At 49.0% G+C, this 27,053-nt stretch overlaps 1 protein-coding gene across 1 annotated transcript; it reads left to right on the forward strand.

Annotated features, from left to right (window-relative positions):
• Positions 1 to 8,016: 8,016 nt before the first annotated feature.
• LOC144694628 (prenylcysteine oxidase 1-like) lies at positions 8,017 to 21,313 on the forward strand. The gene is made up of 6 exons (XM_078565223.1): positions 8,017 to 8,122; positions 12,281 to 12,487; positions 13,679 to 13,853; positions 14,086 to 14,297; positions 18,051 to 18,203; positions 19,575 to 21,313. Exons 1-6 carry the CDS (start codon positions 8,029 to 8,031, stop codon positions 20,228 to 20,230), a joined length of 1,497 nt encoding a protein of 498 aa, XP_078421349.1. The 5' UTR covers positions 8,017 to 8,028; the 3' UTR covers positions 20,231 to 21,313.
• The last annotated feature ends 5,740 nt before the right edge of the window (positions 21,314 to 27,053 follow it).

A 27,053-nucleotide genomic window follows, 5' to 3' on the forward strand; every position in this document is an offset into this window, starting at 1 on the left:
CCGACGCACAGTAGCAGCAGTGTGTACCATCTACAAGATGCACTGCAGCAACTCACCAAGACTCCTTAGAGAGCACCTTCCAAACCCACGACCACTATCATCTAGAAGGACAAGGGCAGCAGATAGATGGGAACACCACCACCTGGAAGTTCCCCTCCAAGTCACTTACCATCCTGACTTGGAAATATATCACCGTTCCTTCACTGTCGCTGGGTCAAAATCCTGGAACTCCCTTCCTAACAGCACTGTGGGTGTACCTACACCACATGGACTGCAGCAGTTCAAGAAGGCAGCTCACCACCACCTTCTCAAGGGGCAATTAGCGATGGGCAATAAATGCTGGCCCAGCCAGTGAAGCCCACATCCCATGAATGAATAAAAACAAAACCATATTGGCTTCAAAAGTACCACATTGGCTGGAGAATTTTGAGGACATGGAAGACGTTATAGAAATGCAAGTCTATCTCCCTGTCTAGGTTTAGAGCTCGTTATGCCCTAGTTGTTAGATTTAGTTATTCCCTTGTGAATAGAGTTAGTTATCCTCAGTGTTTGAGCTAAGTTTCCATAGTTAGAGCTCGTTATCCACAGTGTTAAAGCTAGTTATCCCCTAGTTAATAGATCGAGATAGCCCCCAGTGTAAGGGCTAGTTATCACCAAGTAAGTGGATCTATTTATAATCCAGTGAAGCATTTCTATTCCAAGGGATTGAAGTATTATTGGTCCATTTTGAAAAGTGGTTGAGGTACAGATGCAGAGCTCTATTTGAGTATTTAGCATCCAGCTCTCCAGAAACTGACCCGAGTGAAGCGATCAGCCTGGTAACTGTGTGTTTGTAACAAGCAAGTGTAGCAGTCACCCAGTTAACGTGTGCTGGAAAGAAAGCCTGCAAGTGTGGGAGCGTTGTCTTGAAACTAAACACATCGACATTCATTGCTTTTGGGAAGTGAAAATGAGCTCTTATCACTGAGAACAATCATGTCAATGGAACGGAAGTCCGCTAAATCACCATGCATTTTTTCAAAATAATTACCAGTCTGTGATAAAAGCTTGGTGCTCTGTGGAAAAGCTCAGCTCCCCAATGTTTGCATTCCAAGAAGCTGATCACCAAATAAAAATGGTTCTGGCCTCAAGTCATTTCCCAGGAGTTGGGAAACTGTCTTCCAAATGCAGTACGTACTGTGTAAAAGTCTCCTTGGGGCACATTTCATGGGTACACGATCGACAGAGTGTGCAGTGTTTGCGCAGGTGCCCTGTGTCATTTAATAGGAGCTTCACAGGCATAGACAAATAAATACTGAATGCTCCATTAACAACCTGTCCTTTCCAATGCTATTGTTCCCCTGTTCATGATCCACCTCGCCTGGAGATGTCGTGACACCCTGGTGATATTTATACTGAGGCACAATGCTATAGTTCCTACTCAACATTTCAATCTCTCCCGTGGTCTTTACTCTACTTGACTAATAATTGAGTGGAGGTGAGGTCAAATCGCAACAAGGCTGTTTGAATCTTCAAATCAGGTGATCTCAATCTAAGTGACCATGAAGCTGTCAGATTGTTATCGTATCCATCCCGCTGACTAACGTCCATTCTGGAAGAAAACCTGCTGTCCTGAACAGTCTCAGTCTATATTTGACTCTCGTACCAGACCAATGAGGGTGACTCCTAACTGCCCTCTGACATGTGCACCGCACGTCTGTCAGTTGTGTAAGATTTACCACTATTGGTGAAGCAGGCAGCTCACCACCACCACCACCATCGCTGCCTTCTCTGGACAATGATGCATGGGCAATAAATGGCACTGACGCTCACATCTCGAGAATGAATAATAAAAACTATTCTCCTGTTTGCACACCCGCCTCCCAGGCAAGTCAATCCACAGTCGGAGCTTGACTTTGCCTGCAACTTCCGAGTGTAACCTTATTGCACGGGTGTGTGCACCAGACAGTGAATGGGTGTCAGACTCTGGATCCGTGTGTACCTGAAACTTGGGGCATGTAAAGACAGTGACTGTCCCTCCGTGAGGCTCTGTGAGCCTGTGTGTTCAGCAGGGCGTGGCAGACATTTCGATTGTACACCGTGTGAAGCCAGCCACGGCTTTGTGGGTGACACTCTCGCCGCTGAGTCAGAAGGTTGTGGGTCCCAGTCCCATTTCAGGAACTTGGGGCGGGATTTTGAGGTGGTCGGTGGGTGGGCTCGGGAGAAGCCGGGAATCGGTCCTGCTGCCCGTGATCAGCCCCTGACCGCAATTTCAGGCTCTGCCAGGCCAACTAAGGCCCACCCAGCATGAAACGCAGCTCCGCACGGGCTGAGCGGGGGCGGGGCACTGTCGGACCCGGCGGCCGGTTTAACAACGGCCCTGGCAGCCCCAGGAAGGCTGCCTCTGCATCCCCAAACCGAAATTGTGGAGTCGAGGGCGGCTGGACAGGGCAGGAGGGAGGGCAGGTCGGGTGGGCACTCCGCACTTTTCCAATGAGTGCCTCACCGTCCTCCTGGAGGAGGTGGCTGCCAGGAGGGACACCTGGGATGGGAGGAGGAGGCCACCACACCTCACCAAGAGGACAAGGTGGCAGCAATGGTGAGCAGCCGTGATGTGGCGCGGCACTCATGGGTCCAGTGCCAGAAGCACCTCAATGACCTGCTGTGCTCAGGAAGGGTGAGTACCGTGTCGGCAATGGGTCAGTGTGCAGAAGTGTTAAGGTGTGGCTGTCCTCCACCGGACCTCAGGGGTGCTAGAGTCTGAGCGCCAACTGTCAATGATGCCGGGGCTGGCCAATGGGGTGAGCCCTGGCTGCTTGGACTGAGTGCCTTGCAGCTCGAGGGCCAGGACTTGGATGTGCCCTGTGAGGTGTTCCTCAGCTGGGGTTGGCCAGGCTGCAATGGCGCTGCAGGTACAGAGCGGACTAATCCATGCTCCTCTATCCACTCAGGAGAAGACAAGCCATAACCAATCAAAGAGGGCACATACAGGCAGAGGCCCCACCCAACCTCCTGCTGCTCAGCAGGTCCAAGCAAGATGCCCTGGAGCTCGAGAACTGGCATGCTCCCCGTACAACCAGGTGTGGAGAGGCGGGGGTGCCGGACAAAGGTAGGAAGGCAGTGCGGAGGTGAGAGTTTCAAATTGTACAAACATTCCAGTGTCTTCACTGATGTGAGCCTCGAACCTGAGTCCCCATTGACCATTGGAAGACGATGGCACCATGATGCAGATCTCCATTGTCTCACCCGGGTGCCTGGCATGCACAGTGGCAGTGTGGTGACTTTAACAAATGACATGTCCTTCTTCTCCCTTTTAGATTCGCCAGCAGGTGTTTACTCTCTGGACCCCAAAGGGCTACCCCCCAATGCTAGAGGACCACTGGGCTTCAGTTGCACCTGCGTCACACCCGCTCTCTGAACCAGGCACCAGCGTAGATACCAACGCCTCAGTGGGCATTAGATCACCGGGTAGAATGTCGGTGCACATTGGTGAGGGCACTTCACACTTGCTTGAGGCGCAGGCGGAGGCAGAGAGTGCCCAGGGTGCCAGCAGTCGGAGGGCTGCCGGGGACCAGGGCGATGCCCAGTCTAAGGCTGATGATGAGCCTCTGGAGTCGTCCATTAGGCGGCAGATGCTGGATGTCCTCCAGATGGCCGGGAGGAGCTGGTGGAGATCCATGAGGGTTTGCCCTTGAGCACGGAAGGCAGAGTGACACTGCCAGTGCAGTACTGAGGGAGTGCCACACTGTTGGCCTTGCCGTTTGTGGGGTGAGATGTTAGGCTGCTTTCTCTGGTGGATGTGAAAGAATCCATGGCACCATTTTGAGAAACAAAAACCAGAGACTTCTCCCCTGTGTCCTGACCACAACCTCAAATAAAAATGTGGAAATATGGGTGGGAATTATTACATTTCTTTCTTTCAAACTGTAACTACTGAGAATATGAAGGAAAGGGGGTTGTAAAAGCCTCAACTCTAAAGCGAAGCTGTCTGTCTTCATCCATTTTAGATTGGGGCAGTACACGTTTAACCCAAACTTTCCCAAAAAATGCCAGTGACACAATTCTTTCGAAGTTGACAGGCTGCACCAATCTGCTGCCTCGGCCTCTCTTAACTCTTTCCACAACTCCTTGTAACTTTAAGCCAATGGCACAGCAAGAGTTAAGACAGAACTGTAAAGCGCCGCGCTCTGCAAATGGAATTGCAAGTGCAAAATTGCACTAAATATTCCGGGGAATGCTAATTATTCTCCCTTCCCCACAGATAAGGTCATTGCCTCTGCAATCTGTGTTTTATCTGTCAATGAGTGCAGAGGTCACCCAGAGTACAATATACAACTCGACGGAGTTTTGACACAGTTGATAAAAGCAAAGAACTGACACGGTTGAGTTTCTCAGCCTGAGACAGTGGGAGCTCCACCTGCTGACAATTGTGTTGTCTCCAGCAGTCAGGCAAGTTAGTAAAGTCTGAGCATGTGTACAGCTGCCTCTCCGCCAGAATGGGAAACAACAGACAGGTCGAGAAGATATGACCTGATCACACCCTTCCCCGTAATGAATGGAGAACAGCCAGAGGCTGTTTGCACTGATGAGTCAGACAAGATCGTCAGATTAGGCATTTCAGATCATCATAAAAATGAACGGGGAGCTTCGAAAAGATCGATTTTGTCCGAAACCCCTTCTTGGCGCTCAGTCCATCATTTGTCTGAGCTGTCTGGAAAGTGAAAGGCTGCTGGGTGTGGGCAGTGAGCAAGTTGTGGGATTAGACTGGTGAGATGTAAAAGGAGATTGGGATAGTGGCTGTGTGTGGGGGTGGGTGTGAGTGGGTGTAGGGGTGGGTCTGGGTGTGTGTGTTTTTGGGTGGGTGTGAGTTCATGTATGGGTGTGGGTGTATTGGTGTGAGTGTTGTGAGCGAGATTGCAGGTGTGTGTGTGTGTGTGTGTGGGTGCCTGTGTGAGTGTGGATGCACATGTGAATGGGTAGCCTCCTGAGAGCTCCCAGCACACTTCATCTTCACACAGAGAGAGAGAGAGAACATGAGCTTTGGTGAGGTTGTATGTGTGTGCCTGTCAGTGTGGGTGTGAGTTTGTATGTGGGTGTGTCTGTGGGGAGTGTGAGTTTGTGTGAGAGTGAGTGTGTGTGTGGGATGGGGTGAGTTTGTGTGTGTGTGTGGGGGGTGTGAATTTGTGTGAGAGTGTGTGTGTGGGTGTGTGTGGGGGGTGTGAGTTTGTGTGTCTGGGTGTGAGTTTGTATGTTTGGGTGTGAGTTTGAGAGTGTGTGGGTGGGTGGGTGTGAGTTTGTATGTGTGTATGTGTGGGTGTGTGAATTTGTGTGAGAGTGTGTGTATGTGAGGGGTGTGAGTTTGTGTATGTGGGTGTGAGTTTGTATGTTGGGGTGTGAGTTTGAGGGTGTGTGTGTGGGTGTGAGTTTGTATGTTGGGGTGTGAGTTTGAGGGTGTGTGTGTGGGTGTGAGTTTGAGAGTGGGTGTGTGTGGTGTGAGTTTGTATGTGTGGGCATGAGTTTATATCTTCGGGTGTGAGTCTGAGAGTGTGTGTGTGGGTGTGAGTTTGTATGTTGGGGCGTGAGTTTGAGAGTGGGTGTGTGTGTGGGTGTGTGTGGGTGTGGGTTTGTGTGTTGGGGTGTGAGTTTGAGAGTGTGGTTGTGTGTGGGTGTGTGTGTGGGTGTGGGTTTGTGTGTTGGGGTGTAAGTTTGAGAGTGTGTGTGTGTGTGTGTGGGTGTGTGTGTGGGTGTGAGTTTGTATGTGTGGGTGTGAGTTTGTATGTTGGGGTGTGAGTTTGAGAGTCTGGTTGTGTGTGGGTGCGGGTTTGTGTGTTGGGGTGTGAGTTTGAGAGTGCGTGTGTGTGTGGGTGTGAGTTTGTATGTGTGGGCGTGAGTTTGTACGTTGGGTGTGAGTTGGAGAGTGTGTGTGTGTGGGTGTGAGTTTGTATGTGCGGGTGTGAGTTTGTATGTTGGGTGTGAGTTTGAGAGTGTGTGTCTGTGTGTGTGAGTTTGTATGTGTGGGTGTGAGTTTGAGAGTGTGGTTGTGTGTGGGTGTGTGTGTGGGTGTGAGTTTGTATGTGTGGGTGTAAGTTTGAGAGTGTGTGTGTGTGTGTGTGGGTGTGAGTCTGTATGTATGGGTGTGAGTTTGAGAGTGTGGTTGTGTGTGGGTGTGTGTGTGGGTGTGGGTTTGTGTGTTGGGGTGTAAGTTTGAGAGTGTGTGTGTGTGTGTGTGGGTGTGTGTGTCGGTCTGAGTTTGTATGTGTGGGTGTGAGTTTGAGAGTGTGCGTGTGTGTGGGTGTGTGTGGGTGTGAGTTTGTATGTTGGGGTGTGAGTTTGAGAGTGTGGTTGTGTGTGGGTGTGTGTGTGGGTGTGGGTTTGTGTGTTGGGGTGTAAGTTTGAGAGTGTGTGTGTGTGTGGGTGTGTGTGTCGGTGTGAGTTTGTATGTGTGGGTGTGAGCTTGAGAGTGTGCGTGTGTGTGGGTGTGAGTTTGTATGTGTGGGTGTGAGCGTGAGAGTGTGTGTGTGTGGGTGTGTGTGTGTGGGTGTGAGTTTGTATGTTGCGGTGTGAGTTTGAGAGTGTGGTTGTGTGTGGGTGTGTGTGTGGGTGTGGGTTTGTGTGTTGGGGTGTAAGTTTGAGAGTGTGTGTGTGTGTGGGTGTGGGTTTGTGTGTTGGGGTGTAAGTTTGAGAGTGTGTGTGTGTGTGTGTGTGGGTGTGTGTCGGTGTGAGTTTGTATGTGTGGGTGTGAGTTTGAGAGTGTGCGTGTGTGTGGGTGTGTGTGGGTGTGAGTTTGTATGTTGGGGTGTGAGTTTGAGAGTGTGGTTGTGTGTGGGTGTGTGTGTGGGTGTGGGTTTGTGTGTTGGGGTGTAAGTTTGAGAGTGTGTGTGTGTGTGTGGGTGTGTGTGTCGGTGTGAGTTTGTATGTGTGGGTGTGAGTTTGAGAGTGTGCGTGTGTGTGGGTGTGAGTTTGTATGTTGGGGTGTGAATTTGAGAGTGTGGTTGTGTGTGGGTGTGGGTTTGTGTGTTGGGGTGTAAGTTTGAGAGTGTGTGTGTGTGTGTGTGGGTGTGTGTGTCGGTGTGAGTTTGTATGTGTGGGTGTGAGTTTGAGAGTGTGCGTGTGTGTGGGTGTGAGTTTGTATGTTGGGGTGTGAGTTTGAGAGTGTGGTTGTGTAAGGGTGTGTGTGGATGTGGGTTTATGTGTTGGGGTGTGAGTTTGAGAGTGGGTGTGTGTGTGGGTGTGAGTTTGTATGTTGGGGCGTGAGTTTGAGAGTGGGTGTGTGTGTGGGTGTGTGTGGGTGTGGGTTTGTGTGTTGGGGTGTGAGTTTGAGAGTGTGTGTGTGTGTGGGTGTGTGTGTCGGTGTGAGTTTGTATGTGTGGGTGTGAGTTTGAAAGTGTGTGTGTGTGTGGGTGTGAGTTTGTATGTTGGGGTGTGAGTTTGAGAGTGTGGTTGTGTGTGGGTGTGTGTGGATGTGGGTTTATGTGTTGGGGTGTGAGTTTGAGAGTGGTTGTGTGTGTGGGTGTGAGTTTGTATGTTGGGGCGTGAGTTTGAGAGTGGTTGTGTGTGTGTGGGTGTGAGTTTGTATGTTGGGGTGTGAGTTTGAGAGTGTGGTTGTGTGTGTGTGTGTGTGGGTGTGTGTGTGTGTGGGTGTGAGTTTGAGAGTGTAGTTGTGTGTTTGAGTGTGTGAGAGCATTAGAATAGAAATTCTTGTAGATACTCTGCAATGACACTCACTGAGAAATGGTGCAGCACAGAGGGTGCTGCAGGGTCCTAGTGCCTAGCGAGATTCAAATTCCCAACAGCTTCATTGTTTGTGAAATATCCCCTTTCTCCCCAACTTCTGGAAATCACAGAACAGCAACAACAAAATGCCGCTGAAGTCAAATCTACTTATTAAATGGCAGGATGGATAGGAGAGATCAACAGTCAACCCTGACTCATTCTGTCTCTCATTGCCTCCCCACCCTCCTCCCAGATGGCCTGTCCCTTTAAGAGGGTTGGTGGTGACACCCAGGAGGAGGTGGGGTTTGGTTTTCGTGAAGACACCGGGAAGTGAAAATGCTGAAGGTGAACTTATTCTTCCAAACTGTGTGTCTGAGCACAGCCATTACAGGCGCAGTCAGAACAGACAGAGCACCTCCACAGAGCATAGGTAATGGGTAAGACTGGGTTTATCATTCACCTTTCCACTGACAGTACAGCCTCACCCTGTAAGCCAACACCTGCCTTCACTGGTCAAAGTGCAAAGACAGGAGGGTCCAGCAAGGCTCAAATTCTCTCTCTCTCTCTCTCTCTCTCTGTAAAGATGAAGTGTGCTGGGAGCTGTCAGGAGGCGACGCATCCTCTGGGGAGGGATGGAGAATGGTTTCATGCGGCAGGTCAGACCACAGTCTGGAAGTTAAGGAGGAGGTATAGGGGAGGGGAAAGCATGCAGAAACATGAGGGTGAATGAGCTGCAGAGGTGACGGACAGGTTCATGAAATGTTGGACGGTGGGTGTGCTTAATGAAAGAAAGCTAGAGTCAGAGAGTGCATGGAGAAACTGGAAACGCTGTAAGAGAGAAAGGCTGACATCCAGGAATGTGTGAGTCTGCCAGAGCTACAAGGCAGATAAACGCTGAGTACAGATCACCCTCGCAGCAATGGGGCAATCTCCATTGCAAGCATCAACTTGCTCCCTCTGTCACTCCTGCAGTCCCTGTGGTGTAGGTACACCCACAGTGCTGTTAGGAAGGGAGTTCCAGGATTTTCACCCAGCGACAGTGAAGGAACGGTGATGTATTTCCAAGTCAGGATGGTGAGTGACTTGGAGGGGAACTTCCAGGTGGTGGTGCTCCCATCTATCTGCTGCCCTGGTCCTTCTAAATGGTAGAGTTTGTGGGTTTGGAAGGTGCTGTCGAAGGAGTCTTGGTGAGTTGCTGCAGTGCATCTTGTAGATGGTACACACACTGCTGCTACTGTGCGTCGGTGGTGGAGGGGGTGAATGTTGAAGGTGGTAGTTGGGTTGTCAATCAAGTGGGCTGCTTTGCGCTGGATCACGTCAAGCTTGAGGTAATTGGCCGGGTTGGATTTGTCCTGCTTTGTGTCTACAGGACATACCTGGGCAATTTTCCACATAGCTGGGTAGATGCCAGTGTTGTAGCTATACTGGAACAGCTTGGCTAGGGGCGCGGCAAGGTCTGGAGCACAAGTCTTCAGTACTATTGCTGGAATATTGTCAAGCCCCATAGCCTTTGCAGTATCCAGTTTTAGCCATTTCCTGATATCAGGTGGATGAATCGAATTGGCTGAAGACTGGCATCTGTGATGCTGGGGACCTCCGGAGGAGGCCAAGATGGATCATCCACTCAGCACTTCTGGCTGAAGATTGTTGCGAATGCTTCAGCCTTGTCTTTTGCGCTAAAACAGAAAATGCTGGAAAAACTCAGCAGGTCTGACAGCGTCTGTGGAGAGAAACAGAGTTAATGTTTCAAGTCCATATGACCCCTATTCACCTCTGAAGGAGTGTCATACGGACTCGAGACGTTAACTCTGTTTCTCTCCACAGACGCTGTCAGACCTGCTGAGTTTTTCCAGCATTTTCTGTTTTTGTTTCAGATTTCCAGCATCCGCATTGTTTTGCTTTTGCCTTTTGCACTGATGTGCTGGGCTCCCCCATTATTGAGGATGGGGATATTTGTGGAGCCTCCTCCTCCAGTGGGTTGTTTAATTGTCCACCCCCATTCACGACTGGATGTGGCAGGACTGCACAGCTTAGGTCTGATCCATTGGTTGTGGAATCGCTTAGCTCTGTCTGCTGCTTGCTGCTTCTGCTGTATATCATGCAGAGGCATGACAGGCTGAATGGCCTCTCGATGAGCCTGATTTTGCAGCTTGTGGTCTGCACTGACCTTGTTGTATCAGTCACACCTTTTTGCCTCTGGTATTTTTCTTAGCTTCAGTGAATCATTGCTGCTTTCCCTTGGTTGTGAAAAATGCTCCTCCTTTGCTTCCCTGAGCTGCTCTGCTATGCGTTCGAACCTGACTGGGAGCCCAGTAGTACTCCCACATGGCTTTCCAGAGGGCAGGCAAGGATGATTTGTTGGATTTTGTTGGCACTGCCCCGTCTCTCCAGCTTTCCCTTTGTTGTTTGCGGACTGGATTCCTCGCTGTTTGAGGGAAACATTGTCACTCCTGGAGATTGCTCATCAGGAAGTTTTTTTCCCCCCAGTCTGTGGTGGGCATGTCACATAAGTCCTTGAACCTTAATCTCAGCCTCCCTCACGTGAAAGATCCAATTTTAACTTCTGAATTCCTGACCTCCTTTGGGATTTTCCCATCAGTTGTACGTGCCCCCTGTCCACTCCAGCTGAGCTGGGCTCTGACGGTGAATGTTCAGTTCCTGATGTTGCTGCTCTTTGAAGTAATTCAGTGTTGGCTACTTTGTTCTCCCACTTTCTGCCCCGTGATCTTCCAACTCCGCCACAGAGGGTTTGCTGTCCAGGTCTTCACTTCTGGGCCAGTCTTGTCTGGAGCTACTCCATTTACAGTGTCCGGGCAGTTAAGCACACCCCTAACCTGCTCAGCCCAGCACTTCTTGAGAACCATGCTGTGCGTCAGGAGAGACTCCCCATCAGCACTGAGAACAGCTGAGTAACTGCATGAGGGAGGGTCATAGACAGTCTTCAGGGCTTGATAGAAATTTCTTGTGCTGTGCTGAATGAAGAATTCTGCTTCAGACACCATTGGAGTAGGCTTCGTAGTCTTGAGTATATTAAAAGCAAGTCTCTATAAACAACTCATAACTATATAGATATTTACAGCAGAGGGTACAGGTCTGGAGCTGACTCCATCCTAGGTCTTTACCCATCTGTAGACTGACCCTGACTCTGGGTCATGTGCTGCCTTACATCACTGTGTAGACGGTACTGTACTCAGGCCCACATGACCCCTGTATGTACCAGAGCCTACTGCTACCACACTGGTCAGCAGAAGCTCTCTGGATTGCTTGACCCGCCATGCATCCTCTGCAGCTTCCGTTGCAGGTTCCTTTTACTCTCCTGGACTCATTTCTTCGTAGTAGGCGTATCTTTGTTTCCCAGGCCTGCTGCAGATGCTCCTGCAACGCACCCTTCAGTTGTGCAAGATTTTCCTCAAACCAATCGTGGGGCTTTCTTTCCTGTGTTCCCAGGGCATCATTGGCAGCTTCCAGGACTGTTATTTGGAAGTTGGGTTCTGTTCCTCCAGTCTGAGCCTGAATTGTTCACAGTGTTCTGCAGCTTCCAGCTTCAACACATCGAGCTTTCTTCAGGGTCTAGTGCATCAGCTTGGTCTTTCCTTGCAGCATAGCGTTCTCTGGCCTGTCCAGCACTCTGCTCCTCTCAGGACATAATTTCGGTGACTCTGCTGGGTGATGATAGAGTCAATTTGATGCCAGTGTTTCTGGGTGGTTTTGTACTTGACCTTCTCTCTAAAGATGGCGTTGGTGATTGGATATTTCAGCAGCTGCCAAGGATCAGGTGAAGCTTGCAAAGGGATAGGTTAATGTTTGTTAAAGAGACCATGATGATACTCATGGTGACCGTGACATCAGCCATCAGGTGACCGAGAGGCTCGAGCAAGAAGCAGAATAGCCTGTGTCCTGAAGACCATGTGCTAACCCGGAGGTCTTTGTAAATAGTTCTCAATAAATTGTTTGAAGTTAAACTATCCCGACTATCTCAGGTCTGTCAAAGAGAAGCAAAGCTTCATTGAGGTACAGTAAGACGAGAAAGCATGACATTGGTGAAACCTCACTAAAGCTTGGCAACAACATGGAAAGACATGGAAACAAAGCAGGTCACAGCTTGATCCCCAGGGACACCATCCCAGACCTGCTAGTCAGCCCCTCACCTTGCATTGAAACCCCCTCACTCACAATCGGCTTGTCCTCTGTGGAGGATTTGCAATAGCTTTGTCCAGATCCTCATGGGATTTGTCCTTGATATCCTCAGCACTAGCCACTGTTGGAGTGTGTGCACTGATGTCTCTCCAACACTTGTTCCCAACAGGTAGGTGTAGAGTCATGAGGCCATCATTTATGCCCCTAGAGAGACTATGCAAACTTTTTTACAATGTCAGACTTGCTAGGAAAGCTCGCCTCTCACTCTTTGTGCTGTCTGTCGTGAAGAATGTGGAGGCTACTGATAGCTCTATTAGCTGGTCCTTCTCTGTGAGGTGAGTTACACTTCAAGCAGCAATGTCAATATTGTATTGCGATAGCTCCCTGACAACCACAGCATCTTCAGTGACTAAAGCATCAATATTTCTGTTTCCCTCCCTCGTCGCTGCAACCGTGATTGGGGCAGGAATTGGCGGAAGCTCATCTGCGTACTTTCTGAGACAGCACTTTGGAAGAGGTGTCAGGATCGATGTATTCGAGAGTGAGACAGTGGGAGGCCGTTTGGCTACAGCCAGTATCAATGGTCAAGACTATGAGACGGGAGGGTCAACAATTCACCCTTTCAATCTACACATGAAAAAATTTGCACAGATGCTAGGTGAGATTGCACTGAGCTCCATCAAAACTGAACTCAAACATTTGTCTTTTTTCACCTTTACATTGTGTTTTTTTTTTGTTATCCTAATATCTCTTTACATTATCTCACTGTTAAATTTTGTTCAACAATGCTGCTTTATGATCTGGGTATCACTGGCAATACCACGATGATTGCCCTGGAAGGTGGTGTGTTCTCCTTCAGAGCTCATCTCCTCACTGTGAGGTCCTTTGCTTCGTTTCACTGCGTTAATAGCACTCCATAAATGCTCCTAACATTATTAATCACTCCCAAAGGATTTTATTTTGCCCTGGCTTCTCTTTCTGCATCGGATGTCTGCCCTCCTGAGTGCCATTCAGCCCTTGCTGGGTCGCAGTCCGCCCAGTACCAGGCCATCTCTGGATGGTCGATCCCACATTCCGTGAATTCATTGTATGAGGCTGATGACTGGCTGGGCCCCCCTCCAGATGTATACATTTCTCCTGGGACCTTCACCCAGCTGACCATTCGTTCCAAGGTGCCATGGGGGTACATCAGCCTGCTGCCCACACCTCCACTCTGCCCCCAGCCCCTGCCCCACCATCACCGCCCTCAAGCTCCTGTTCCAGCTGCTCCCAAAAAATCCCTTGACTGAGGAGAACGAGAAAGGGAAACGGGAAGGTTTCCGATCTTTCTCAGCCGCCACTCATTCCGAAAAAAGCGGAGGCTGGGGGGCTGCAAATGAAAGGGTCATAGAGCCATGCAGGGTAAAAGGAAGCCATTCAGCCCATCAGCCTGCAAAGTTTCCCCTTTTCAATTGAAATGAAACGGGAATATCACTTATTCACTCGCTGGAACTGGTTTAACAATAGAGGCCTTCAAGGTGGCGCGAGAGTTTGAGTCTGCAGAAGGTGCTTCCGCTTTTCCGGGAGACCAGATGAAATGAACAAGGAGAAACTTCTTCACCCAGAGAGTTGGAGGATGTGGAACTTGCTCCCACAGGGAGTGGTGGAGGTGAATAGGATTGAAGGTGGAAACTGGATAAACACATGAGGGAAAGGGAATAGAAAGATTTGTTGATCAGGGGCTGATGAAGAGGAGGGTGGGAGGAGGATCGTAAACGCCAGCAGAGACTGTCTGGCTGAGTGGCCTCTTTCTGTGCTGTAAAGTCTGCGTAATTCCTTGGTTTCAGGTCCCTATCTTTTTTTGCGTAAGGTCTGCAGGAACTGAAGCTGCCCGATGATGTGCAGGCAGTGTACGATGGGAAGGAATTTGTCTTTGAGGACAGTGACTGGTTTATTATCAACATCATCAAGCTGGTCTGGCGATACGGCTTTGACTATCTACGCATGAAGATGTGGGTGGAAAGTTACATGCACAGGTTCATGAAGTAAGTCACCTTGGCAACAGGAGAGAGGAGCTCCCTTTCTACCAATGCCACATTTCTCTCTCTCCCTTCTTCCCCATCACTGGTGCAAAGTTTGGCTCAATCTCCCTCTCATTTTCCGGATTGTAGGAACGACTTGTGTCAGAGATAAGTTTGAACCCTCTCCATCCTGATACGCTGCTTGTTCCCTTTAGATTTGGAGAGAGGATGAATGATCTCTGCTTCTTATGTGCAGGATTTATCAGTTCCAATCTGGTGGCTACAGTTTCACAACCATGGAGAAACTCTTGTATGGCGTTGGAGGGGATGAGTTTGTGCGAATGATCAAATATTCCATCGATGAAGCCTTACAGAATGTTGGCATCGGCCAACGGTTCCTGAATGAGATTGTCACCCCCATCCTGCGACTCAGTTCTGGCCAAAGTGTGAACATCAATGCGTTGGTGGGTATGTGCATTTCAGCTTCATTTACATCATTTTTGGGATATTGATATCACTGGCAAGACCCCAATCATTGCCCTGAAAGGTGGTGTGGTCCTCTACAGAGCTCAGCTTCTCACAGTCATTGGAGTGACCCGCAAATGGCCAGGTTTGTTAAGCTGAGCTTTGCTACCTGCCCTGTTCAACTGGTGATCTCCCAGTTGCCAGTCTGGTGCACTGACCCCTTGGCTCTCTGTCCCTCACGGCATGTCTAGGCAACTGGCCAGGCTTTCCTTTCAAGTTAAGGGGCCCGTCCTTCCCGTCCGGCCTCACCTGACCTAGCCTGGTGCCACTTGGATTTTGTGGTCTTGTTTTCCAGTCACGGGTAAGGGCCAGGTCCAGATTCAGCAGAAATCCGGCTGTGGGGCCTTCTGTTCCCGCAAAGGCCTCCAGCCCCAAGCTGTAGCCTTGGGGGAAAATAAGTTGGGAAAATAGGTGGGAAAGTAAGCTGTAATGAAGAAATAAGAAATTTACAAATGGATATGGACAGGTTAGGTGAATGGGCCAAAATTTGGCAGATGGAGTTTAACGTGGATAAGTGTGAGGTTATTCATTTTGGTCTGAAGAATAAAAAGGCAACTTATTATTTAAATGGAGAGAAACTTCAGAATGCTTCAGTGCAGAGGGATCTGGGTGTCCTCGTACATGAATCGCTGAAAGCTAGTATGCAGGTACAGCAGGTATAAAGAAGGCAAATGGAATTTTGGCATTTATTGCTATAGGAATAGAGTATAAAAATAGGAAGTGTTGTTGCAACTGTACAAGGCATTGGTGAGACTGCACCTGGAGTACTGTGCACAGTTTTGGTCCCCTTACTTGAGGAAGGATGTAGTTGCATTGGAGGCGGTTCAGAGGAGGTTCACTAGATTGAGATTCCAGAGATGCGGGGCTTGTCTTATGAGGAAAGGTTGAGCAGTTTAGGCCTATACTCGCTAGAGTTTAGAAGGATGAGAGGAGATCTAATTGAGATATATAAGATGCTAAAGGGGATAGACAAAGTAGACATGGAGCGGATGTTTCCCCTTGTGGGGCATTCTATAACAAGAGGCCATAGTTTTAGGCTAAGGGGTGGTAGGTTTAAATCAGAGATGAGGAGGAATTACTTTTCTCAAAGGGTCGTGAATCTGTGGAATTCACTACCTCAGAGTGCAGTGGATGCCGGGACGCTGAATAAATTTAAGGAGGAGATAGACAGATTTTTAATTAGTAATGGGTTGAAAGGTTATGGGGAGAGGGCGGGAAATTGGAGTTGAGGCTGAAATGTGATCAGCCATGATCGTAATGAATGGCGGGGCAGGCTCGAGGGGCTGAATTGCCTACTCCTGCTCCTAGTTCTTATGTTCTTATGTTCTGGCCTCACAGGGAGGAATTCACTTCCTTTCATCCTAGGGGATACCCAGGACACGAGAAATAGGAGCAGGAGCAGGACCATAGAATCGCTCAAGCCTGCTCTGTCATTCAGTATGAACAGGGCTGATCTGATTGTGGCTTTCACTCCACTTTGCTGCCTGAACCCCTCCCTGCATCATCACCCCACCCTCCCCACCCCAATAATAATCCACTCCCTGAAAAAGCAAAAAACTGCCCATCTGAGCCTTGAACATACTCAGCAATGGAGCATCCACAAGCCTCCGGGGGAGAGAATTCCAAAGGTTCACAGCCCTTTGAGTGTAGAAATTTCTCCTCATCTCAGTCCCAAACGATTGTTGCCTTATCCTGAGACTGGGCCCCCGTGTTTTACATTCCCCGACCAGCAGGAACAATCTCTCAGTGTCCACCCTGTCAAACCCCTTCTGAATCTTGTAGGTTTCACCTTTCATCCTTCTAAACTCCAGAGAATATCGACCCAGTTTGCTCAGCTTCTCATCACAGAACAACCCTCTCATCCCAGGGACCAAGCGAATGAATGTTCATTGTACCCCCTCCAGGGGCACTGTTTTAAAATTAGGGGTTGCCCTTTTAGTAGAGATGAGGAGAAATTTTTTCTCTAAGGGTTGTGTGACTTTGGAACTGTCTGCCTCAGAAGTTGGTGGAGGCGGGGTCAGTGAATATTTTTAAGGCAGAGGTAGATAGATTCTTGTTAGGCAAAGGAATCAAAGGTTATCGGGGTTAGATGGGAATGTAGAAATTGAAACACAAGAAGATCAGCCATGATCTTATTGAATGGCAGAGCAGGCTCGAGGGGCTGAATGGTCTACTCCTGTTCCTATTTCTTATCTTCTTATGTTCAATGCAAGTATATCTTTCCTTAAATATGGAGACCAAAACTGCACACAGGATTCCAGGCGAGGTCTCAGTAAAGCCCCGTACAATTGCGGTATGGCTTCTTTATTCTTGTACTCCAAACCCCTTTGGGTAAAGACCCACATGTCATTTGCAATACTCATAGTCTGTTGTACCTGCATGCGAACTATCTTGTATAAGTCCACCCAGGTCCCTCTGAGCATCAGCGTTTACAAGTTTCACACCTTTTAAAAAAGATTTGCTTTTCTCACCTGATGGCTGAACTCACATTTCCCCACATTATACTCCACCTGCCACCCTCCAGGGTGAGTGGAGCGAGTGTTGCTCTGAGGTGTCATTCCTAACCTGGTGTTCTTCTGAAGGACATTGAGGCCAAGTCTCCTTGTTCGGGCCCACTGGGCTGAGCAGGAGGACCCTCCAGGTCCACAAGCTGTGCCTGAGGATTTTGTCACGGTGAGGTGTTTCAGCTGGGCCTGCACTCTTACATGGGATGTGGCATCACTGGCAAGGCCAGCATTTGCCACCCATCCCCAACTGAGTGTCTCGTTTGGCCATTTCAGAGGGCATTTAAGAGTCAACCACATGGCTGTGGGTCTGGAGTCATATCAGATTCCCTTCCCGAAATCGCTGAACCCAGACGCAAACACAGAAAATGCTGGAAAATCTCAGTAGGTCTGTGGAGAGAGAAAAACAGGGTTGATGTTCCAAGTCCATATAACCCTTCTTCAGGGCCTCCACTCCTCTGAGCCTGATGGGGTTTTGACAACAATTGATGGTAGTTGCCATGGTCACCACTACTGAGACTAGCTTCATATTCCAGATTTATTGACCAGCTGTTGTGGTGAGATTTGAACCCATGGCCTCAGAGCATTAGGCTTGGCCGCTGGATTACTCATGTAGTAACCTTACCACTACGCCACCCCCTTTCCAGTTATTAGCTCATATCCCACGTCAGAGACTAGAGCACAAAATACAACCCACGCTGCGGCAAGTGACATCACTTCAATGAGACTTGAAAGTGAGAGCCTGTCTGCACCCTCTTGGGTGGATGTAAAAATTCTGTCACCCAATTTGGCGAAGAGCAGGTGAGCTCTACCCGCTGTCCTGGTCAATATTTATCCCTCAAACAACATCACAAACAAACAATAAAAAACAGATTATCTGCTCATGAGCACATGGCTGTTTCTGGGATCTTGCTGTGCACAAACTGGCTGCCGCGTTCCCTACATCACAACAGTGGCTGTGCTTCAGGAGCATTTGACTGGTAAGTGAAGAGCTTTGACACATCCTGAGACTGAGAAAGGTCAGGCAATAAATCACCTGTTCAACAGACGAACATCGGACTGAGCGACTCAGAGTCAACCAACATGGCAGAATGAGCAACTCCCTGGCAACGAGCGAGGCTGCAGAACAGCAGCTGGTGGGACATTCAAACAGAAAGACCAGATTGTATTAATGTCCGTTTCTCTGCAATAGGTACGCTATCACTCCTTCAGGCTGACTCCGACCTCTGGAGAGTAGAAGGGGGCAACAAACTGGTTTGCTCTGGTTTACTATACTCAGCTAAAGTTAACCTCATCAAAGGCGAGGTCACTTCAATACGCACCAAGAGGAGGCCTCAACACAATGGTGAGTCTGCAAAATCTGAGGGTCAGTACTGAGGGAGCACTGCACTGTCCAAAGGTCAGTACTGAGGGAGCGCTGCACTGTCAGAGGGTCAGTACTGAGGGAGTGCTGCACTGTTGGAGGGTCAGTACTGAGGGAGTGCTGCACTGTTGGAGGGTCAGTACTGAGAGAGTGCTGCACTGTCGGGGAGTCAGTACTGGGGGAGTGCTGCACTGGCGGGGAGTCAGTACTGAGGGAGTGCTGCACTGTCGGACGGTCAGTACTGAGGGAGTGCTGCACGGTCGGACGGTCAGTACTGAGGGAGCGCTGCACTGTCGGGGGTTAGTACTGAGGAAGTGCTGCACTGTCAAAGGTCAGTACTGAGGGAGTGCTGCACTGTCGGGGGGTCAGTACTGAGGGAGTGCTGCACTGTCGGGGGGTCAGTAATGAGGGAGTGCTGCACTGTCGGAGGGTCAGTACTGAGGGAGTGCTGCACTGTCAGAGGGTCAGTACTGAGGGAGCGCTGCACTGTCAGAGGGTCAGTAATGAGGGAGTGCTGCACTGTCGGAGGGTCAGAACTGAGGGAGTGCTGCACTGTCAGAGGGTCAGTACTGAGGGAGTGCTGCACTGTCAGAGGATCAGTGCTGAAGGAGTGCTGCACTGTCGGAGGGTCAGAACTGAGGGAGTGCTGCACTGTCGGGGGGTCAGTACTGAGGGAGTGCTGCACTGTCAGAGGGTCAGTACTGAGGGAGTGCTGCACTGTCGGAGGGTCAGTACTGAGGGAGTGCTGCACTGTCAGAGGGTCAGTACTGAGGGAGTGCTGCACTGTCGGAGGGTCAGTACTGAGGGAGTGCTGCACTGTTGGAGGTGCCAACCCTCAGAGTCTGCCTCATGAAATTGATGTATCAGATCCCACTGCCCTATTTGAGGCAGAGCCGAGATGAATGATGTCCTGCCCAATATAAATCGCTCAGCCCATACCCCACGAATGGCTGCTCTGGGTCAGTGTCACATTGCTGTTTGTGGCTGCTTGCTATGCACAAGTCAGCTATTGTGTTTCTTACATTCCAAAATCTGCTGGTCCTCACATGAGGCACTGGATGCTGTGTTTTCAGCTACCTGGGCTGGAAGCTTCTATATCCCATCCCTAAACCCATCTGCTCTCTCTTCTCCTTAAATACAGCTCTTAAACCTTAGCTCTTTGACCAAGTGTTTAGCCTGAATGTGTCCTTTTGTGGTTTGGTGCAATCCTTTGTTTGATAATGTTCCTGTGAAGCCACTTGGGATTGTGTTACTGTGTTAAAGGAACAGGCTGTTGTCCCTGTGGTGACACTGAATAAGAAATGCGTTTGTCTTGTGTGTTTTCGATGATGAAATGCTGCCCTTTATTTGCAGGTGAGCTGGTGCATCTCTATGAAGTGAATTACATCGAGGGCTCAGTTCCTGGTTACAGCCTGTATGACATTGTCATCCTGGCTGCCCCCTTGTACCCAGGCAAATCACAAGTCCACTTCCACGATATCCCCCAGCCAATCAGCTTCCACTCTGGCCGTTACCAGCAGAAGGTTGTCACACTAGTGGCCGGATGTCTGAACGCTTCCTACTTTGGCCAACATGACTCTGGGCCTTTCCGTCCCACCACCATTACCACCACTGCACACTCCGATGGTTCCATCTTGGGCGCCAGCGTTTCGGCGCCCGTCAAGCCAGTGCCGAGTGACCAGCCCCCGACCTGCGCCCGCGTCTGGAAAGTGCTGTCGTCCGAGCCTCTGGCCGAGGGAGAGCTGAGCCGCCTCTTCCCCTCCCCCGAGGCCGTGCACGAGTCTCGCTGGTTCGCCCACCCCTCCTACAGCTCAAGCGACGAGATTCCGCCCTTCGTCCTCCACGACCACCTTTACCACCTCAACGCCATGGAGTGGGCAGCCAGCACCATGGAGATGATGGCCATCTCCGCCAAGAATGCTGCCCTCCTTGCCCGTCACCGCTGGTACCAGCAGCTGGAGAAGATTGATCAGGACATCCTGCCTCAGGGCCAGAAGGTGGAACTCTGAGAGGCATCTCCAAGACAAAGCCCTGTGCTCTGCTGAGTCTTTTTCTATTCACTGCTCATTGCCGACCAGTTAACTGAAATGCTGCAAAATTCGGCAAAATTCCACTGGGTCTGCAGCACAGAAACAGGCCATTCAGCCCAACTACCCCGTACTGGTGTATATGCTCCACACAAGCCTCCTCCTCCAAGCCCTTTTCATCTCACCCTATCAACACATCCTTCTATTCCTTTCTCCCTCACGTGTTTATCCAGCTTCCCCTTAAATACATCTCAACTATTTACCTCAACCATTTCCTGTGGGAGTGAGTTCCACGTTCTCCCCACTCTCTGGGTAAAGGAGTTGCTCCTGAATTCCCCACTGGATTTATTATTTACTGCCTTATATTGTCCCTATTTTGGCACTTGCCAACAATAGGAAATGTCTTCTCCACATCTACGCTGCTTATTTTAAGGACCTTTCTGAGGTTCCCTGTCAGTCCCGGCCTCCCCACCTTCCCGATCCTCGGTCTGTGCAGTCTTTCCTGAAAGTCAGAACCTCTCCCTTCTGCTATTATCCTTGTAAACTGCTCTGCACTTTCTCCGGAGCCTTTATATCTCCTTCATACAACGAGACCAGAACCTCACTCAGGTCTCCAAGTGAAAAAGTCTGAACAAATCCATTCTGGGTTGGTCCACCTTGTCGTTCCACACTCTGCCCCCTTCCTTTCCTGTGCTATTTTGAATTGGTGAATGGAATGGCTGCTCCATTGAGTCACTATGAAAGTTCATGCTCTCTCACTGTGGGTTTATCATTTCATAGAATCGTAGAATGGTTACAGCACAGTAAGAGGCCGTTCAGCCCGTCATGTGTATACTGGCTCCCTGCAAGAGCAACTCACCTAGTCTGACTCTCCTGCAGCCCTGAAAATTCTCCCTGTTGAGATAATTATCCAATTTCCTTTTGAAAACTCTGATTGACCCTGCCTTCACCACCCTCTCAGACAGTGCATTCCAGATCCTGATTGACCCTGTCTCCAACACACTCTCAGACAGTGCATTCCAGATCCTGATTGACCCTGCCTTCACCACCCTCTCAGACAGTGCATTCCAGATCCTGATTGACCCTGCCTTCACCACCCTCTCAGACAGTGCATTCCAGATCCTGATTGACCCTGTCTCCAACACACTCTCAGACAGTACATTCCAGATCCTGATTGACCCTGTCTCCAACACACTCTCAGACAGTGCATTCCAGATCCTGATTGACCCTGTCTCCAACACACTCTCAGACAGTGCATTCCAGATCCTGATTGACCCTGTCTCCAACACACTCTCAGACAGTGCATTCCAGATCCTGATTGACCCTGCCTTCACCACCCTCTCAGACAGTGCATTCCAGATCCTGATTGACCCTGTCTCCAACACACTCTCAGACAGTGCATTCCAGATCCTGATTGACCCTGCCTTCACCACCCTCTCAGACAGTGCATTCCAGATCCTGATTGACCCTGTCTCCAACACACTCTCAGACAGTGCATTCCAGATCCTGATTGACCCTGTCTCCAACACACTCTCAGACAGTACATTCCAGATCCTGATTGACCCTGTCTCCAACACACTCTCAGACAGTGCATTCCAGATCCTGATTGACCCTGTCTCCAACACACTCTCAGACAGTGCATTCCAGATCCTGATTGACCCTGTCTCCAACACACTCTCAGACAGTGCATTCCAGATCCTGATTGACCCTGTCTCCAACACACTCTCAGACAGTGCATTCCAGATCCTGATTGACCCTGTCTCCAACACACTCTCAGACAGTGCATTCCAGATCCTGATTGACCCTGTCTCCAACACACTCTCAGACAGTACATTCCAGATCCTGATTGACCCTGTCTCCAACACACTCTCAGACAGTGCATTACAGATCCTGATTGACCCTGTCTCCAACACACTCTCAGACAGTGCATTACAGATCCTGATTGACCCTGTCTCCAACACACTCTCAGACAGTGCATTCCAGATCCTGATTGACCCTGTCTCCAACACACTCTCAGACAGTGCATTCCAGATCCTGATTGACCCTGTCTCCAACACACTCTCAGACAGTGCATTCCAGATCCTGATTGACCCTGCCTTCACCACCCTCTCAGACAGTACATTCCAGATCCTGATTGACCCTGTCTCCAACACACTCTCAGACAGTGCATTCCAGATCCTGATTGACCCTGTCTCCAACACACTCTCAGACAGTGCATTCCAGATCCTGATTGACCCTGTCTCCAACACACTCTCAGACAGTACATTCCAGATCCTGATTGACCCTGTCTCCAACACACTCTCAGACAGTACATTCCAGATCCTGATTGACCCTGTCTCCAACACACTCTCAGACAGTACATTCCAGATCCTGATTGACCCTGTCTCCAACACATTCTCAGACAGTGCATTCCAGATCCTGATTGACCCTGTCTCCAACACACTCTCAGACAGTGCATTCCAGATCCTGATTGACCCTGTCTCCAACACATTCTCAGACAGTACATTCCAGATCCTGATTGACCCTGTCTCCAACACACACTCAGACAGTGCATTCCAGATCCTGATTGACCCTGTCTCCAACACACTCTCAGACAGTACATTCCAGATCCTGATTGACCCTGTCTCCAACACACTCTCAGACAGTGCATTCCAGATCCTGACTGACCCTGTCTCCAACACACTCTCAGACAGTGCATTCCAGATCCTGATTGACCCTGTCTCCAACACATTCTCAGACAGTACATTCCAGATCCTGATTGACCCTGTCTCCAACACATTCTCAGACAGTACATTCCAGATCCTGATTGACCCTGTCTCCACCACCCTCTCAGACAGTGCATTCCACGTCCTAACCACTTGCTGGATAAAAAAGATTTTCCTCAAGTCACCTCTACTTCTTTTGCCAATCATCTTGAATCTGTGTCCCTCCTGTTCTCCATCCTTCCACCAATAGGAACAGTTTCTCCCTATCTACTCTGTCCAGACCCCTCATGATTTTGAATACCTCTATCCTTTAGCCAGTGCAGACACGATGGGCTGAATGGCCTCCTTCTGCACCGTAACAATTCTCTGATTCCAATCCTGTGAATCTGTGATCAAATCTCATCTCAACCTTCTCTGCTCTCAAGAGAACAGCCCCAGCTTCTCCCACCTATCTCCGTAGCTGTAGTTCCTTGATCCTGGAATCATTCTCATGAATCCTTTCCACTCTCTCCAATACCTTCACATCCTTGCTCAAGTGCGGTGCCCAGAACTGTACCCAACACTCCAGCTGTGGACGAACCAGTGATTTAAACGCTCCACTGACCACCACCCCTACCCAACTCTTCAAAGGAAAATATGTGTTCATTATTTGAAGCAATGGTCAAGTTTGGGAAGAGTGTTTGTAATATTCACCGGTGAAGGAAATAAAGATCATTCAGACCGATGGAACACCATCTCGTAAGCATGTCTGCACTACGTCACAGTACACAGTGTGGTTCTCCCATTTCCTTCACTCAACCTTTCTATCCTAACTACACCAGCTCAATCAGCAATTGGGCACTGACCTTTCAGCTTTCAGGGGATGAGAGCCCGTCACTGAGGGTGGAAGAGATTGAGGGAGAAGCGGCACGAGGTTTTTGGAAGAGGCCGACGAACAGGCAGATGGAGGGTGATTGATAGATCTCTATCCAGTAGGTTGGTCACGCGAGCAGATATTTCATCTCAGCAGTGTGTTCATGGTGCAGGGAGGGTGGGAGTGAGGCCATGAGACTGCAAAATGATTTTGATTTATTTCCTGGCAAGGAAGGCATTTATTGGCCCTCAGCTGAAAACTGAGCGGCTTGGTGGACTACTTCACAAGGTGGTTCAGGGGGGCAATCCTGTTGATCTGGCACTCGACTCACATGTAGGCCAGGCCAGGTGAGGACAGCAGGCAAAGCTTTTTTTTATTCGTTCATGGGCATCGCTGGCTAAGCCAGCATTTATTGTCCATCCCTAATTGCCCTTATTCAGAGGGCACTTAAGAGTCAACCACATTGCTGTGGGTCTGGAGTCAAATGTAGGCCAGGCCAGGTAAGGACGGCAGATTTCCTTCCCTAAAGGACATTAGTGAACCAGATGGGTTTTTACGACAATCGTCAATGGTTTCATGGTCGTCATCAGATTTTTATTGAATTCAAATTTCACCATCTGCTATGGTGCAATTGTTATGATGCAGCAGTTGGTAAACGCTGAGTTGTTTAAATCCCAGAGGGAAACTTGAACAACTGTCATAACCTATATTTTCAATTGGTATGTTTGAGATTCAGCCCTGAATTTAGAAAGAAGACCACAGAGCCTCAAGAGGGTTTTATAAAAAAAAAACTAAACTAAACACTTATTAATTTAACAACAAATTATACACATACACATGTCTACAAATTACTACCATAATAACTTTTAAACAAATCCCTAAATTAATCACTCCCAGGTAAAGTTCCACCATGGCAACAGTAACCCATAGACTTTAAACAGACACCAGGCAAAGCACATTTGACCTTACGAATTCAAAATGAGGTGCTTTGCAATTTGTTTCCTTTGCAGACACAGTTGTAGGGCTTACTGGCTGGTGAGATCTTGCATGCCTCTGACCTGCACACACAAACCCCTCTCGGGTTATACCCAGCCTTCCCTTTGAATGTAAGTTCTCATTGTATCACTCGGTCTTTGAACTCCACCTCCTCTAACAATAAAAGCCCTTTCATAGCACCAATTTTATTAGTAATAGAAACACTTTGCTTGGCAACTCCCAGCTAGGTGCAAGATTTTACCCATTCTTTTGAATGGTTTATTCAACAAATGCAAATATACTCTTTACCTTCTAGCCTTCCGTTTATCTAATTAACATCTCAAACTACTATACATCAAAGCACCCAGACTGGCTGGCTCCAATCCAACTAAGCTGCACACAGACACAGACCCTACTACAAGTCCAATTTTAAAAATAATTGCCAGTAACATGCTACACATTAACTGTGTTCCTCTCTACAGGTGCTGCCAGACCTGCTGAGTTTTTCCAGGTATTTTTATTTTGGATTTCCAGCATCTGTAGTTTTTTTGCTTTTATGATACACATTACTATTGCTTCATGATGGGGATTTGAACCCACTCCCCAGAGCACTATGCTGGGTCACTGGAATACGAGTCCAGTGACAACATCATTATGCCACTGCCTCCCTCCTCTATGTTATTGAACTTGTTTGGTTTTTACAACAATCACACCATTTCATGAGCTTTTTTAATGAGACCATCTTTCTTTCCAAATTCAAATTCTCGAAATGCCATAATGAGAATTGGAAGGTCATCCCCTACATATTCACCAAAGCTTCTGGATCTGTCAGCTGGGAAGATAACCCTGTCCTGTCACCACTCCTGAGCTGCCATGGGAAATTCAATCATTGAATAGAACCGTGACACGTCCAATTCAATGCGCTGGGAAACCGGGGAGCCAGTGGAGGATGATATCACTGGTGGGTAGCCATTGCTATCTCACAGGGCCTTCGTGGCCTATGTTTGGATGAGGTGGACTTTGTGAGGCCAGGGAGAGGTCAAACCCTGGGAATGCTGAAGGTATAGGTCAGGGTTTTTGGGAGAGGTGACGTAAGGACAGAGTGCAGGTGGTGTTATGGAGGGGAAAGTCTGTAGGCTTGGGGCTACAGCAGATATGGTTTGAAATTGATGGACAAGCCATGCTGGTGGTTGAGGAGATGAGCAACATATTGATTGAGTCATCATATAGGTCATGAGGGTGTGATGAGCAGGAAGCGTAATATGGGACAAGGCTGAAATAGTCGTGGGGTTGAAGGAGGCGAGGGAGGGTTGGTGGACATGAGAATTGGCTTCTCATGTTTGGAGTTGATGATGAAGGGGGAACTGGAAAGAGCCTAAAGGAGAAGGTGAGCAGAGGGATTCCTGGATGACCTGTCTATCGGCTGCCAGCTCTCCGCACCACCCAGTCACAGCCCAGAGCAAAGGAACTGACAGCTCATAAACTCTTTTTGAATATCATTCACACAAGTGTGAATTTCTGCATTTGCATTGTTTTTTCACCTTTCAAATGCAAGGAATGCAGCTGGTTTCCAAACACATTGCAGAAATATGTCGTAAGGTTCAGGGGAGAATGATCAGTGATGATTGATTTATATCCGTGTGGGTGCTTGCTGATGGTCTCTGACTTTGCACCATTTCTGTCCCAATATTTAACCTTCCTTTGTTTACATCTCAGAGCAGAGATGAGCCGCTCTCTATAAACCTACCACGCATCTGAGATCAGAGACTACCCAACATAATGGGTGTGAGGCGTTTACTCATGACTGAAACTGGCTCTCAGGTTGCTTTTTGGCTTTGGGGGAAATAACTTCACAGCCCCCCGCCCCACCTCACTGATATTTCAACGAACCATTTTGTCTTGGAGCTCATGTGAATAGGAATCACCTGCAAGTATTTTTTTTAATCAAATTGAGGGGAGATTTGATAAAGGTGTACAAGATTATGCCAGGTGTGGTTTACAAGGGAAAACTGTTCCCATTAGCTGATGGCACAAGGAAGAAGGGACACAAATTTCAGGTTTTGGGTGAGAAATGCAAGGGGGGGTGCGAGGAGAACCTTTTCACACAGTGGGTGGTAATGACCTGGAACTCGCAGCCTATAATGGTGGTGCAAGCAGAGATTAGGAATGATTTCAAAAGGGAATTGGATGGGCAATTGACAGAAATCAACTTGCAGGGGACTGAGTGGGGGAGTGGGAATGACTGGATTGCTCTGGGGGTGGGGGGGAGGGC

Source organism: Cetorhinus maximus, chromosome 20, assembly GCF_964194155.1.
Source record: "Cetorhinus maximus chromosome 20, sCetMax3.hap1.1, whole genome shotgun sequence".
In the NCBI taxonomy this organism is placed as follows: Eukaryota; Metazoa; Chordata; class Chondrichthyes; order Lamniformes; family Cetorhinidae; genus Cetorhinus; species Cetorhinus maximus.